The 16,435-nt window shown below is 41.4% G+C and overlaps 1 protein-coding gene across 8 annotated transcripts in view; it reads left to right on the top strand.

Moving 5' to 3' along the window:
- NIPBL (NIPBL cohesin loading factor) overlaps positions 1 to 16,435 on the top strand; it is a 205,443-nt gene that overhangs the window by 144,002 nt on the left and 45,006 nt on the right. For 5 of the 8 annotated variants that reach the window (XM_068250774.1, XM_068250730.1, XM_068250711.1 and 2 more), the window contains 10 exons: positions 762 to 865; positions 953 to 1,039; positions 3,062 to 3,293; positions 6,016 to 6,167; positions 6,629 to 6,709; positions 9,176 to 9,276; positions 11,215 to 11,347; positions 11,440 to 11,522; positions 12,274 to 12,406; positions 15,860 to 16,004. In XM_068250774.1, coding sequence (XP_068106875.1) covers positions 762 to 865; positions 953 to 1,039; positions 3,062 to 3,293; positions 6,016 to 6,167; positions 6,629 to 6,709; positions 9,176 to 9,276; positions 11,215 to 11,347; positions 11,440 to 11,522; positions 12,274 to 12,406; positions 15,860 to 16,004 — 1,251 coding nt within the window. The remainder of the gene's footprint in view (positions 1 to 761; positions 866 to 952; positions 1,040 to 3,061; positions 3,294 to 6,015; positions 6,168 to 6,628; positions 6,710 to 9,175; positions 9,277 to 11,214; positions 11,348 to 11,439; positions 11,523 to 12,273; positions 12,407 to 15,859; positions 16,005 to 16,435) is intronic. The other 3 variants (XM_068250739.1, XM_068250720.1, XM_068250765.1) reach the window with 1 other exon arrangement.

The raw sequence follows: 16,435 nt of genomic DNA, 5'->3' as shown, positions 1-16,435 counted from the left end.
TTTTTTCATTTTTGCGTCCATCACTATTTACAAGCCCATAGTTTATAAAGTAACAGTGGTGTACCCTCCTGACATAAATATTTAAAAAGTCCAGTCCCTAAGGTAACTATTTATGTATTTTTTTATTGTAAATTTATTGTAAATTACAAAAAAAAAATTGGGGCGTGTGGGAGGTAATGAGTTAATTTTTTGTGTAAAGGTAGTCTATTTGTATGTGAAAAATGCTTTAGGGTGTAGTTTTACTATTTGGCCACAAGATGGAAACAGTAACTTTTTGTTTGATGCGACCTCCAAGCGTCCTTCCGGACGCTTGGAGGAAGTACTAGGAGGCTGAGAGAGGTGTTTTTTTTGTCACAATGATCGCGCTGCTTCTCATAGAAGCAGCGGATCATTGCGTGGCTTAGATCAACGAACGGGAATGGATTTTCCCGTTCATTAAACTCCGGGTGAGCGGCCGGCGGCTTGATTGCGAGCGGGAGCGCGGACAGCGGCGCGGGGGGGGGGGGGGGTAGGGGGGGGTGCGTATATCTACGCTCCGGGCGGGGAACTGAAGTCCAAAGGAGCGTAGATAAACTGTACCCGGGCGGCGAAGTAGTTAAGTTAGGTTTGTACATTGTATTTCCTTCTTTCAACATGTCCTTTTTAATACACTCAGAAAAGGGTAGGCATTTGCAGGACAGCCCAGATGAGGAACTTAGTGAGGATCTTACAGTAGTGCATTAACTATCCTGCCATCTGATAAGACTTCTTTCTTATTTCAGGCGATGATGAAGAGATTCCTGCAGACCTTCTTCTAGGCAAACATCAGCTCAATGAATTAGGCAGTGAATCCGCAAAAATCAAAGCTATGGGCATTATGAATAAGGTGATGAGAAAGTCCCTAGTAGCTCGTTTGTGGTGTCCATGTTCTAGTAAACTTTTCTTGTAACACTTTCTCTTTCTTTTGGGACAGATTTCTTCTGAAAAACTGGTCAAATTATTGGGGATTCTGGAGAAAAATATCCAGGACGGCTCAAAGCTTACAACTATGCTGAACCATGTAAGTGATTATTGTATCATCACATTCTCAAAGTATAAAGTCTGAGAAGTTAACACCATGGTATTGAAGGCAATCCTATTCCTGTTGAAATTCCTACTAACCTGTGCCATATTATATTACATATGGTATCACAAAACACACAACAAACTGCATTTAATTGTTCACCTTCGGTAAACCCAAATCAATCCTGTGATTCGCTAATTAGTGCAGCTGAAAAGTGTCATGTAAGAATGTTGAGAATGATGACATGGGGCTAACTGAGTGATTAAGCAGCTAGCACTCTTGCTTTGCAGTGTCTGTGTTTCTGTAGGTTTCCACCTGGTTTTGGTGGGTATGTAATCATATGCTTAGTCTGACTGTTTTTGGGGGAATTTAAATAAGCGTTCGACAGTGGATGGTACTCAATTTGGTACATCTTATATAGTTCATGTACTTAGTGTTCATCTGCAACTGGGAAAAAGTGTCTTTCCAGTGTGGATGTCTGTTAGGTGACATGAGATAAACATGTATGTTCAGTGCAAAAATTAATAACCTGGCTTTTATCTCGTTTCATTTTGCTGTCTGAAAGAGTTCATTTTCATGCTTGCAAGTGACAGCTTCTGTCTTCAGGGAATTTAGTAAACCTCACTGATAAGCAAATTACAGCCATAAAAGTTTCTCTACAACTGAGGGCAGGGGAGAGATAGAAAAAGGTGAATAGTTCATGTATTTTAACTCTGAGAGACCCAATAGATTGCCATTGAGCAGAGACAATAAAACATTCAATCTACTTTGTAAATGTTTAAATATAAAATAAAACCATGGGATATTTAAAAAAAAAAAAAATTGTAGCAGTTTATCTCATCAGCTTATTTTCACCTCGGGTTCACTTTGACTCATAGGAATCTCAAACATTCATGCGAAAATCTGTATAAATATGGGCTCAAAAAGTTAAAGGCGTTATCAGGGATATAGTAGTTCTGCGCCTGCGCAGTACACTCCGGTCCACGTGGCGGTGATTGACAGCGCCGCTGGAACAGGCGCAGCACAGGCCGACCTCCAGGTCGGCCTGACGTCATCACCGCAGACCGGGAGGCAGAGGCGGGGAGAGCTGCGGCGAGGGACAAGCTGGGAGCTTGGGGTAGCCCTTATTTTCATTACATTTGCCTTGATAACTCCTTTAAGTACAGACCCATACATAGGACCATCCTATATCGTATGGCTGAGGTCAGGCTAACTAGTGACTGGTAAGAGTATGGATTTTAATTTTATGTATTTAGGTGACCAGTGCTTAACTATGTTGTGAGATGGTTTAGTTTTGTTTTTTTGTTTGTTTTTTTAATACTGTTTATTACCCTGGTCTGTAATTTTTGTATATTCTAATCATACAACTATAAGAATACATTTTTATATAAAAAGATTCTGGTTAAAGACTCTAGTTATTTCATTGGTTATATCTGTGATATCCTCTATAATAAAACCCGTGTGTCAGTGTGTGTTGTGTGTCCCTGCGTTTGCGCTACTGCGCATGTGCCGCAGGGACAGCCTTTGGACAGGGAGCAGGACAGGCCAGGGGGTGGGCGGGCGTGTGCGTGCGCGCATGGGTGGCGGTCAGAGGGGAGGGAGGGGGGCGTTCTGGCACAGACCTAGAGCCCGTTTTTAAACGGGCCTAGGTCTACTAGTTACAAATAAATAATATTGGCGTGGCAGAAAGCCCATGTGGCTTGCCACCAAAGAAATAACACTTGAGTTTAGTATTCTCCACAGTTGGTTCACCTATTTTATATAGACACGTTCTAAAAGAATAGTATCTGAGAGATCTAGAATCTAGACCTGATCTACTAAGTAGATCAAATGTTGTATGGCCAGTATTCTCACCAATTCACATAAAATATTTTACTGTTTACTTTGTTATAATTGTAATTCTTTGCAAAGTATGCATGTCACTGGAATTAAAACCTTAAAACCAGTTCAGTAAAGGAGTAGTATGAAAATACTTTTTTGCAGAATGTTTTAATTTTATAATTTATTTTGGCTCTATAGAACAATGACACAGAAGATGAAGAGAAACTTTGGCGTGATCTAATTATGGAAAGAGTCACAAAGTCGGCTGACTCCTGTTTAACAGCTATTCACATCATGACGTCCCCCAGCATGCCCAAGGCAGTTTATATCGAGGATGTGATAGAACGTGTTCTTCAGTACACTAAATTCCACCTTCAGAACACGCTATATCCACAGTACGATCCTGTCTACAGGCTGGATCCTCATGGAGGTGAGCCAGAGGTTTTTTTTTTAATGTTCTGTATTGACTTTTTCTATACTTAAAGCGGGTCCGAGATGAAAAACTATAACAAGTACCTTGTCTATATATCTTATCTAAAGTTTAGATAGTTTACACAGCAATTCTGGCTGCAAACAGCTTTAATAGGTTACGATGATTTATTCCTGTGATACAATGAGAAGGGCCATGTTCTGTTTGTCATCATTATACAGGTAATCTGCAACTGCATCTCCACCCCTCAGTCTGTGAAAAATTCACTCCCCTCTGCCTCTGAAATCTCTGGCTAGTAACCTCCTCCTGCCCTGACTGAGCTCCCATAAGCCCTTGCTACATGGGTCTGAGTGCCTTTGCGTTTTGGAGAAGCTGTGAGCGAGGCTTGTTTAGTTTATAGAGAATTAGAGTATTAAAACAAAACAAAACAAAAAAAGTATTTGGCTTGAGGAATGCCCGAAAAACTATATTTAAGGAACACAATTATGCAATGAATAAAAGTTCATCTCGGATCCACTTTAAGATTTTAATGTTACTTATGTGTGAAGCTTTCTGCAGGTCAGATATGTTTTAGTGAAGCATAAAATCTATATAAACCACGTGTGTTAGAGCAGAATTAAACTCTGTATGCATGCCACAGCCTGAGTTTAAAATGCACGTATGCAGAAGACATTTCTACAGCCCCTGCTGTGTTAACAAGGAGTAAATCTGAAGCAAATTTTAAAACCCACATAGACACCCAAGAAGAGGAAAGACTTTGGATCCCATAGCCTTCCCAGTCGCTGCTCCATTCCCTTTTTCTACTGCTGCCCCCTGGTTAAGTTACTCAACCAGCTTGATCCAATACTTCTTCAGGACTCTTTGTGCAGTCTTTGGAAGTACTCGTGTCCCCAAGTATTTCCCAAGACGAGTGGGTCCGTGCTGCACATGCGCAGGACGTATGCGCCCGTCGTCGGTTGTGCTTGTAGACGAGAGTGTTTTTGAAGCCTGCCGAGGAGTCCCTCGAGCACGAATTTTGAAAAGGGAACTGTGGCAGAACAGAGAGAGGATGGAGAGAGGATTGGGTAGGCTCTATGGGATCCAGAGCATTCCCTCTTTTTAGGTCAGTAACCTGACTTGCCTTGCTTTAAACAGTTTTTCCCAGCCATTCCATCGTTCCTCATTTTTGGGTCTGTCAATCGAACAGGTTCTCGATCTGTTTATATAATTTTTAGACATTAGAATTTAGGCAGCTTGAAGAGCCATCACATTTTTAATGTTTGACGGACACACATCGAGTAAGATTGACTTTTATCATCTTAGTTATACGGTATATGACAAATGTATTGTACATTTTGTATTTCAATTAAAGTTCATGGAACTTTCATTTAACTTGTTGCCAATAGCCTAATGCGGATCGGCGGCGGCAGAGAGGATCAGTTTTTCTTCAGCACTGCCATATGGCATCATCTTGCAAGGTGCGAGATTAACAAAACGGGCTGCAGCCACCAGCCTGCCAGCCCGCGATCAGAGCTGGCAGGCTGTGGTTTACATTTATAACAAAAAAAAAAACATTTGTATAGTGCTGCAATCTTGCGAAGCGCTGTACAAAGGCTTGCTTTGTCACTTAACTACCCCTTGAATGGGCTCACAATCTAATCCCTATCATAGGTATATGCCTATGTATGTATGTGTGTATGAATAGTGTAGTGTATGTATCATTCTCTAAGGCCAAATTAAAGGGGAAGGGGCAATTAAAAAAATCTAAAAATTGCAGCAGCAATCCAGTACCTCCAAAAGAAAACTGTATTTGTAAAAAGGAGGTAAAATTCATTTGAGTGCTAAGTTGTATGAACAAGCAATAAACCGTTAAACTGGTGAAGTGCCAAATTGTAAAAAATGGCCTGGTCACTAGGAGGGTATAAACCTCTGGGGCTCAAGTGGTTAAACTTCACTCCAAGTCATTAAGCATTTTGAAATCCCAGCTTTGAAGATTGTTCGTGAACTTTTGCCAACAGTACAGCGTAATACATTTTGAGAGCTTATTTCTGACTGGGGGAAGCATCTGAGAGAGTTGAGGAATGCGAATAGAGAGCGGTGGTACTGGTTGGCCATGGATTGGAAAGGTTGCATTTGGCTCCTGGGGTAATGCCAAACTTCCTACTTCTTGGTGGGGTCACAGCAGGATTTTTTTTTCACTGTGGTATTCTGGTGGTACAATAAAACCTATTAATTAGATCTAGGGCAGTTTTGGAGAACATTTAATTAGCTACCTGGAGCCCTATTTTGTTTCAGAAGAAAACAAGCTATGGTAAATCAAGTTCATAGATTTGTCTGCTGTATCATTGTGTCATCCGTTACGCTCTGTCTTCAGCCATTGTGTCAATATATGCCCCTTTATTTGCATAACAAGTAGTCTGGACCTTTGACCTGGAATTAATGACCTCGCGCGTGTGCAGTAGCCATCCTTTGAGCTGCGCTGATGGGGTCGTTTTTACATACAATGCTCCAGTGCTGTGAGTGAGCCTCAGACACAAGGAGAGCTGCCAGGAGTGCAGACCGCACCATCAACACAGCTCAAAGGATAGCTACTGCATAAGCATATGGGGGGGGGGCATTAATTCCAGGTCAAAGGTACTGGAAGCACAGTGACACCTTATTTCGCTCTCCTCTTGTAAAGTCTTGAATTGATAAATGACTGTACTGCACTGTTTCTTATGGTGTTTTTGTTTTTTTTCCCTAGGAGGACTGATGAGCTCAAAAGCGAAACGTGCAAAATGCTCCACGCATAAGCAGAGGGTCATTGTGATGCTGTACAACAAAGTGTGCGACATTGTGGCTGGCTTATCTGAACTGCTGGAGATTCAGCTGCTTACAGACACAACCATCCTGCAGGTACATTTATTTACACAGCTTCCCCTTCATAGCATTTTTACTCTGGCTATTCTATAATTCAATGTTGTTAGCTTTCCATTTTAATCTACTGCCAACTATGATTGGCTTTAATTGATAGGAAGTTAAGAGCTCACTTCATTGCTATCATGGTGACAGCGCAGTGGTTGCTGTAATATTGCTGAAAGCTGCTGATTGCACATCATGTAGTGAGCTTAAATTTCCAGTAGTGTTTTTCCAAACTCCCTGCATCGTATCATATTCCCAAACTACACATTTGTCCTCAGAGCTGCTGTACAGCTTATAGCTTCTGAAGATCAAATAGTCTTGCAACATAGAAAGCCCAGTCCAATGACACTTCAGGAGTTCTCCTTTATCTATGTTAAGATGAATCTGTATGGCCATAATTGTCTGCTTTACAAACGCCTCTTCCAATACTTATTGTTGTGATATTTTCCTCACAGGTTTCTTCTATGGGAATAACACCATTCTTTGTGGAAAACGTCAGCGAGTTGCAGCTGTGTGCCATCAAGCTGGTCACCGCGGTATGGAAAACAACCCTATTTTATCTTTTTTTCATTTTCCATTCTATGATTCAGTTATTAAATCAAAAGTAAGCAGCACTGAAATCCAAAAAGTCCACAATCGATATTAAAGCGGATATATCCACAGAGACTCAAGGATCATCCTAAAATGAGAATCTACTGCACATAGTGCCTGTATCTGCCAGCAAAGTAAAATCACCATTGTGGTTACCCAGGATTCTCCCCACTCCAGGGATCTCTAATATGAGGGAACACCACACTCCCCCAAGTGGGTCGTGTCCCCGCTTGATACTTTGCACATCAGCCCTCCTGTGATCTAGGCAGCAAGCACCTCCTGGGACTCCAATAGATAAAACCAATTGCCTTCATAGCGGGAAACCATACATTTATTTACAACCCCAATATAAAATGCCCGTACAATGTAGTAGCAAGGGTTAGGCTTATCTGAAATTGTGGCAGCGTCCGCTGCAGTCGGATCAAGCCACACACCTCCAGCCGTCCCTCCCTGTTTACAACTACCTTTTCTCTTTAGGGCTGTTTCACACTAGAGGCCTTTTTCAGCTTCAGGTGTGATTTTTGTATAGAGGTGCTGAAAACCAAGCAAAACATCCTTTTCTGTGGATAGGAGTTGGATGAGCAGGTGAAATTTGTTGCATCTCGCAGCAGTGGCAGTCAGCCACGGATTTCACCACCAGCAGGGTGGTTTGCTGAAGGGGTGGTCACGGACATGGGGGGCGGCACCTCTGTGCTCGCATTAGATTGTCCTCCAAAGCAATCGCAATTACATTATAATGAAGCTGTGATGAGGAAGGATTGCGCCTTCACATATGGTGGACCTGTCAGAAATTGACTCCCTTTTGGGCCACATTTAGGTTATTTATTTCAGGGCTGTGGAGTCGGTCCAAAAATCCACCGACTCCGACTCCTCAGTTTAGGATTCCACCGACTCCACGACTCCGACTCCTCTAATTTGCATATTACAATTTTGTTGATTAAAAGTATGTAACATGAAATTCGTCTCTTAACTGCCAACGCTTAGGAATTTTACAAGACAACTAAAGTGAGAAGGATATGTAGACTACTATATTTATTCCCTTTAGACTAAAACTAGTCCTTGATAGATGTTCTTTGTTCCGGTTGTACCTTTTACAAGTACTCTTACCAAGTGTGGGTGCATGTAAGAATGATGTGCAGGTACTCTGCTGGGGAATGAGGAGATTGTAAACAGACAACACCTCTGTGTTCAATGTGCACAGCATTCTCAGTGGATTCCCTGCAGCTCTGTGGGGAGTGCATATGTAGAGTATAGTACTACTGTGTAACAAAGTAAACCTGAGACAGATGAAATTAAAGTTTTATACATACCTGGGGCTTCCTCCAGTCGCCTTCAGGATAATCAGTCCCTCGTTGTCCTCCTCCACCACCTGGATCTTCTGCTATGAGTCCAGGTACTTGAGTCAGTCAAGCGTAGTGCGCATGAACACACTCCGCCGTGAGCGTACTACACCTGTGCAGCACTATTGCGCAGGTGCAGAATGTTCCTGGCTGTGGGAGCGGCATGCGGCCGGACAGCGCTGACTGGCTGAATTACCAGGACTCATAGCAGAAGATCCGGGTGGTGGAGGACAGTGAGGGACTGATTAGCCTGAAGGGGGCTGGAGGAAGCCCCAGGTATGTATAAAACTTTACTTTTCATCCGTCTCAGTTACCCTTTAATTTGTAGTCACCAAACCAAATTTTAATAACATATCAAATTATTTTATTTCATCAGCAAAGGGAGTGCATACATTTGCATAAATCAGCATCAATGCAGAATTATTTCCATCTCATTGACCATCTCTATTAGTGACACAGCTACACATCAGGCTTTATTCTTACAGCATAGATGTTATTTAGTATATATAAGAGATTCTTGTGTACACATCATATATACAGTCACAATCAGATATGTATAGCTGACCTTAAAATACGAGGACTGCTTTATTGAAGCAGCACAAGTAACTAATTTTGATTGGTTTATTTCATTTTTGTGGACTAAGCACAGCTATTACTGTATATATACATTATTTTTAATGACTATTATCTGAGAAATAGAACATTTTATCATATTTGTTATTTTAATTACAGTTACAAATTCATTAGGAGTCGGAGTCGGTGCATTTTTTCCCGACTCCGACTCCAGGCACCCAAAATTGCCCGACTCCGACTCCGACTCCACAGCCCTGATTTATTTTCATAAAATAACTGATACCCTGCTGAATAATGACCCTTGGGCTACATTCACAACGTTGTGTTGTGTTCTCTGTATAACCTAGATCTATTTCATTTATGTATTCGAGGATTAATACTATCATATGTACTTACCTTGTTTTGGACTAATAAAGTTTCACTTTCCTAAGTAAAAAAAAGTGTGTTTGTTTACCTGTATTGGTTCTAAGCTGACCTCCTGCTCTTCATTTATTCCAGGTTTTCTCCAGGTACGAGAAGCACAGGCAGCTCATCCTCGAGGAGCTCTTCACCTCACTCGCCAGGCTACCAACCAGTAAAAGAAGCTTGCGGAATTTTAGGTATGGCACATTTGTGTGGTCTGTGTGTGTTTTAAGGCCTTGTTCACATTGCGTTCCGATCGCGTGAGAGTACGCGTTGGGCGTTTTTTGATGTGATTTCTTTTTTTTTTCACAATTCCCGTCGCTTGGGTGGGTGGTACGTTTTTGTTTCCAGAGTGTTTTTTTTAATTCACTCCCTGACACAAGTCAGAAAGTGAACTCTTTGACCTGGAAAATAATAAATACAATGGCCTCAATTCACTAAGCTTTATCAAACACTTTACCAAACGTTTGATAATTTACCTCATGGGTAAAATCTAATTTTGAATTTACTAAGGTGTTATACATTTATCAAATGTTTTATCGATAAAACATTCAATAAACCTATAACACCTTAATGAATTCAAAATTAGATGTTACTCATGAGGTAAATTATCAAACATTCAATAAAGTGTTTGATAAAGCTTAGTGAATTGAGGCAAATATATTTATTCCTAAAACACAATCGCTGCACATAGCGAATTTGTGAGCGTTTTGCGTTTTAACTATACCTTCCATTGAGGAGGAATCGCTCCGAAAATGGACCATGCAGCGCTTTTCAGATCGAAAAGTGAACGGAACACCCCAATCTGAACTAGCACATAGGAAAGCCTGGTGTAAGCGCTTTCAGGACAATTTTGAAAAATCGCCAGCGCTAAATAAAAAATGAAAATGCTCATCTAGTGTGAACAATCCCTAAGCATGTATTCCCTGACAAATCTCTGCAGCGTTTGCCTGGTGCACATCAGAATATAGTGCAGATAGGTAAAATGTTAGTGGATTAGCATTTGTGCTGGTACAGACACCTCAGCACTCACAGAAAGACCTTCTAGAATGGCCTGTATAACCAGGAGGGTGACAGTCATTGTCAGTGGGAATTTCTGTCACTTCCTGCTCTGATAGCTAGTAGGTAAACCTTTTAAGGTGGGATAAAACAAACATGTCAGGCTCCTATATACTAGATGCCATTTGTGGTGTTTTGTGATCCATTTCAGATCGCATGCAAAATGTAAGGACATATTCAAAGTAAAAACAAAAAGTTGCAGGAACCCTTTGATACTGCTGTGATCCTATTTCTCCTGACCACAATCCTCCTGCATGCCGCACGTCTCCTTGTCTTCTTGGCAGCCAGAGAAAATTGAAAAACGCAGTTGCAGAAAAAGCAATTTGCAGTATAAAAGAGCCCTAAAGTATTTTCTGCAAACGGAAAGAAGTTAAAGCTGATTTTTGCTGCTGCTGCTACTATTCTTTCTTATGGTGCCCCATACACTGTACAGTAAAAACATTTGATTTAACTGTTAATTCGACCAGAACGATCGAATCGAAAGTCGAAAATAATCCTTTTTTTTTTATATAAAGTAAAACTAGCGGTAATCCTGTTTTTTCAATAAAAATCAGATCGGACATGTTGGAAATTTTTCTATAATCAATCTAATGGAATAATCGAACGAAAATATCTAATCGGAAAAAAAATGAAAAAATTGCACCATGTGTGGGCACCATTAGTGGCCCAATTTCCTCACAGATTTCTTGCAAAGGGGAATGTTCCGTCACGGAGGACATGAATGAACTTCATTTTCATTTCTACATGTCGCACAGAGAGCATCTGAAGCAGCCAGTCACGAGTGACTGATAAGTTGATGCAGTTGCTCCATTTCTTCTCTCAACAGTTTACCTCTATTTTTCAAATATCCACACGTTGTCAATCAATGCTTTTGCATTTCACATTCTGGGAATGAGATATGTGTCGCTCTACTAAAACATTAGTAAAGACATTATAACTGTACAATTGTACCATTGCTGGTTGATGCTTTCGCAAGATATTAATTTTTGACATAAGCGTTAATTTAGAGGTGTTGACCCGTCTGGTCCAGAATGCACTATGGTCATCTACTTATGTCTCCTTCTATCCACCCCCAGGCTGAACAGCAGCGATGACGATGGGGAAGCCATGTATATTCAAATGGTAACAGCGCTGGTCTTACAGTTAATACAGTGCGTGGTTCACTTGCCAACAGACCGAGACCACTCAGAGGAAGAGTCCAACAAGAAGGCGAGTTATCCCATATGTTACACCTCTGTAGAATTTGTAGCCTGTTGCCAGACTTGTAATAATCACTTTTGGTGCTACTTGTGCTTTTCCAGATTGATCAGGATGTTTTCATCACCAATTCTTATGAAACGGCAATGAGGACCGCACAGAACTTCCTGTCCATCTTCCTTAAAAAGTTAGTATTCATGTTTATTTTGTAATTTAAGTATTAAACCAAAGCATACAGAAATGATATTAGTAATTGCGATTCATTTTCAAACACAATCTCCTCACTATAAAACTCTATGAAAGAACACTCTAAACCACTTAAGGACCAGGGGTGGTTTGCCTGATCTGTGCTGCGTGGACTCTCCAGCCCGCAGCACAGATCAGGATAGAGCCAGGGCAATCAGACTTACCCCCCTTTTTCCCCACTAGGGGGATGTCCTCCTGGGGGGGTCTGATCGCCGCCGGCTTGCTGCGCTTTGCGGGGGGGCTCTTCAAATCCCCCCTCCGCAGCGTTTTTGGCACTCCGTCCCTCTCCCTCCCTCTCCCTGTGAGCGGCGCGTTACGGATATCCATCCTGCGCATTGTAGGATAGGCTTCAACCTTTTCTCTGTTTTTCTTCTGTCCTGTGCAAGAGTTCAGGTCCACTTAAACAACATTCCAGAAGGTGCTTCTAGGCAGGGATCATTGTTCCACAAGATGACTTGTGAGTTCTCTTTCAGTCAGGTGTTCAGTTTCAAGGCAATAGTCAGAATTCAGACTTAAAACAGAGTCTGTACACAGTTCAGACATTTTGATGCTACGGTAATTGCTTGTGGTTGACAGTAAATAATAAATCACAAAGGTTATTGTTATTTCCCAGTCCAGTGACACTTGGTTAAATTCTCCTTTGTTTGTTTTTTCCATGATTGATGTTATTTGCCTTGATATTTGTTTCCTAGGTGTGGGAGCAAGCAGGGCGAGGAAGATTACAGGCCGCTGTTTGAGAACTTCGTCCAAGACCTTCTGTCTACTGTGAACAAACCGGAGTGGCCGGCAGCTGAGCTGCTACTTAGTTTGCTAGGTAGACTCCTGGTAAGACTTGAAGATTCTGTTCTTCTGTTTTTTTTTAAACCCATACAAAACAGGGATCTGTACAGTGCACACCTTATTCCTGAAGATACAAGCCAGCGTTGAGTCACGACTAGCTAGCCCTTCATTTTAATAATTTACTACACATAAGATTCGTTGCAAATTAGAAAGAAAGCTTCTGTATGATTTAACCTTCACACTTTAGTGCCCCATCCCCCTTTCCCGAAGCGGGTAATATGGGCGCCACCATAGAGTGCAATTTTTTTTTACAGTTAAAAATGTTATTTTTGTTGTACAACAAAAAAAACAACAAATCTCTATAGAGACAGTCAAGTTATCCATTGCATTGCGACTTGTGAGACTGCAATGTTTGCTGCTGCTACAGCCACACCATGTGTATAATTTTGCCACCGGACATAGCTGCAGCTCAAATTACATTAAAGAAGGGATGGTTACTGTTAGGCGTTGGGTTCACCGTAGGGCTAGTTTTAGGAGTAGCTAGGGGGTGAATTAGTGTTAAAGGGAACCTTAACTGAGAGGGATATGGATGTTTCCTTTTAAACAATAGCACTAGAGGAGGATGTTGGTTTCCATTAACAGCTTGCATGCAACCTATTAAGTAATAGGTTGCATGCAAATAAAATCGAAAATTGAAAATTGCGCAAAAGGTGGATCAGCGCAATTTCGATTTTATTTGATTAGCCGCACCCAGGCTATGCATATACATAGGTTAGGATTTAGTTAGTGTTAGGCCCCTGCCATGGAGGATTGACTTCTTTGCAGTGGGAGGGACGAGTACTTAATAGGTTGCATGCAAGCTGTTAATGGAAACCAACATCCTCCTCTAGTGGTAGACAGGTCATGTGTATGCTCGGTGTGTATTCGACCCCACAAGTGGGGCTTGCACTCTTTTGCAGGTAGGCACTGGTCTGTTTTTAAGTGGCGCTGCTCATTTCCTTGCTATGTACTAATGTGCTTCGTTTTTGGTCAGCTGCTCCCACTCGACAGCCATGCTTTTGGTGTATATGCAGAGCTTCTGTTTGGGTTCGGGGTGCGTTTGTAGTTCCTGGGGGGGCTCGGCGCATCCTTTTAAACAATACCAGTTGCTTGGCACTCCTGATAATCTCTTTTGCTGCACTAGTGGCTGAATCATACACCTGAAACAAGCATGCAGCTAATCCAGTGTGACTTCAGTCAGAGTGCCTGATCTGCATGCTTGTTGAGGGGCTGTGGTTGATGGTATTAGAGACACAGGATCAGCAGGAGAGTCAGGCAACTGGGATTATTTTTAAAGGAAAAGTCCATATCCTTCTCAGTTTAGGTTCCCTTTAACAAGATTAGAAGGAATATCAGCAGTATTGACAAAATTCTGCTATTGGCTTAACTATGTGCCCAAATTTACCCTGTGATCTTTTTACATGTATGCCCCTTTCTCTGACACTGTGACAATGCAGTGATATTTTTTGAAAAATCTACTGCATTTGTTATGCTGGTTGGGGGTGTGTCAGCTCAGCTGTTTAGAGATTGCTGTGCTAGCTGATCTATCATTTCTTGGCACATTTTTGCCCTACACTTTTCTTACAATTCCATTCTTTCCCTTTCATGATATAACCAGCACATGTGTATAGAACAAGCGCGTATCGCAATATGAATGGTCCATTGCAACCCTTCCATTTCCATGCAAGATTCTTTGCTAATTATGTTTCCTAATGTAAGGTTTAAAAGCTCCTATCAGAATCTGAGAGGTAATGGTGGTCAATCAGTGAGGACCATACTTTCTCAGAGGTGCTCACCCAGTCCTTTAAAATTGCTTAAAGTTTATTGAACAGAATGCCTACCCTACCATTATTTTGAAATTTTTGAAAGGCATCGTTAGGGATCTGTAGTTTTTAATTATTTTTTTTATTTGAGAAGTCTCTTGGCTAGTACTAATCAATTGGGAATGTGCCGCAGACCTTGTGGCATCCTAGTAGCTTTTCTAGCACAGAGCTAAAATGTGCTGTTGGAGAGCTCACCAGCATCACCTGCTGGGGAACTATAGTAATGGAGCTATGACATTTTGTATGTATCTACTTTTTAGTTCCACTTCACCACTGTGTATCACTTTGCCAAGTAATGTAAGTGAAAACAAAGTTGCTTTGGGAAGTAAGAGCCCATCCTTTTACTAAATACTAGGATTCTAATCCTAATGGTATTCACATTTTCTTCACAAATTCTCATCAAGAGGCACTCAATGGTCACCGCATCGTATTAGTACTACTACTGCCCAAAGCAATCAGCCCAAAATTTCCATCACAGCTTTTTGTTTGTTGAGCTCAGAAGATGCATGCTTGTACAGACATCACTGATGGCCTAACCAACCACCACTTATTGTTTAGGCTGTCAAAGGTTTGATGTCATTACGTTCCATTACTACCTGGGAGACATTGATCAAGCAAGGCCGTGACAGAATCAGCTGCTTTACTGTTGTCAATCAAGCCATTTTTTAAGAGCACCTGTTTAATTTTTCCTAGCAGAATAAAAAAAATATTTTTGCATTACTTATCCTGGTTCAGAAATACTTTTCTTTAATCATATATTGCTATACGTTCTGAGGCTCAGGCTTCTTGTCCCGCAGCCTTCTGCCCCAGAGCACCAGATCAACTGATGCTACTGCTCACTCACAATTGGGGGGAATAACATCCTACAGTGATCCACCTTGCCATCAGTAGAGATGCTGGCATTGTTGACTAATTCAAGAATGGAAAGTGAGGTTAGATTTTGTAATGGGCAAATGTAGACTAAATTAACAAATTAGTGAAAATAAGGGATTTTATTGTTGTGTTCAGTTAGGTTGCTCTTTAAGTATGAAGTGACTTGCAGTCTTTTTTCTCAACCATAAAGATGTAGGCACCTGCAGCAGAAATGAGAAACAGTTGCACTTAAAGGATATCCACAAGTGACATGTGACATGAGACATGTTCAGTGCCAAGCACACAAATAGCTATGCTGTGTTCCTTTTTTCCTTTCTCTGTCTGAAAGAGTTAAGCATCATGTATGCAAGTGACAGTTTCTGTCTGGGTGGGACTATAGCATAACCCTCACTGATGAGGAATACAGCTATAAAACACTTTACTATCAGAAAATGACTTCTGAGAGCAGGACAGAGATAAAAAAAAACAGTCAATAGTTCATAGATTTAGTTCTGGCATACTTTATGTCCAAAGTAATTTTTAGGAGGAGGAGGGTAGATACAATTGTTTATCTCATCAGTTTTTCACCTCAGATATCCTTTAAGTAGTTTTGGGGGGAGATTTATAACTCAAGTTGGCTTGCTATAGAAATATGATGCACTCTATTCCTGAACCAAAGGTTTAATATGAATACGTGCTTCTACTGTTCTAGACTTCTTGCTGTGCAACAGACTTAAGAAATATCTCATGAAGAGGGTTTTTGTTTTTTTTTTGCCAATTTTAGGTTCATCAGTTCAGTAATAAATCCACAGAGATGGCACTTCGAGTAGCTTCATTGGACTATTTGGGTACTGTGGCTGCGAGACTCAGGAAGGATGCGGTTACCAGTAAAATGGACCAAGGCTCTATAGACCGGATCCTGAAACAGGTAGGGCGAAATATGAAGATTTTGGCACCTGTCCCCTTGTTTCCTCTTACAATAAAGTTCACTTCTTCACACGTAATGCATTTAATGCTGGGCATACACGGTGAGTTTTTTTCCTTATCAACCGAGCCGCTGATGGCTCGATTGGTAATATCCGACAGGTCCGATGACCCGCCGGATAGATTCCCCGCGGGCGAACAATAGTGGGGAATCGAGCACGCTGATAAGGAGCGCCGGCGGGGATGAGCGGGGATCGATCCGCGTGGACGAGCGGTGATGCGCCGGCATCGAGGCACTGGCTCGATACCGGCGCATAAACTTACCATGTATGCCCAACATAAGACCCCTGTTTCCTAGTCCTGTGCTAACACTGAATGGCATACCTATTTTTTTTTATTTTTTTTTTAAGACCTTTGATTTTATTTATTTATTTTG

The sequence above is a fragment of the Hyperolius riggenbachi genome, chromosome 1 (assembly GCF_040937935.1).
Source record: "Hyperolius riggenbachi isolate aHypRig1 chromosome 1, aHypRig1.pri, whole genome shotgun sequence".
NCBI classification, from domain to species: Eukaryota; Metazoa; Chordata; class Amphibia; order Anura; family Hyperoliidae; genus Hyperolius; species Hyperolius riggenbachi.
Note: the sequence above shows the minus strand (reverse complement) of the source record. Positions and strands in the feature narration are given on the sequence as shown.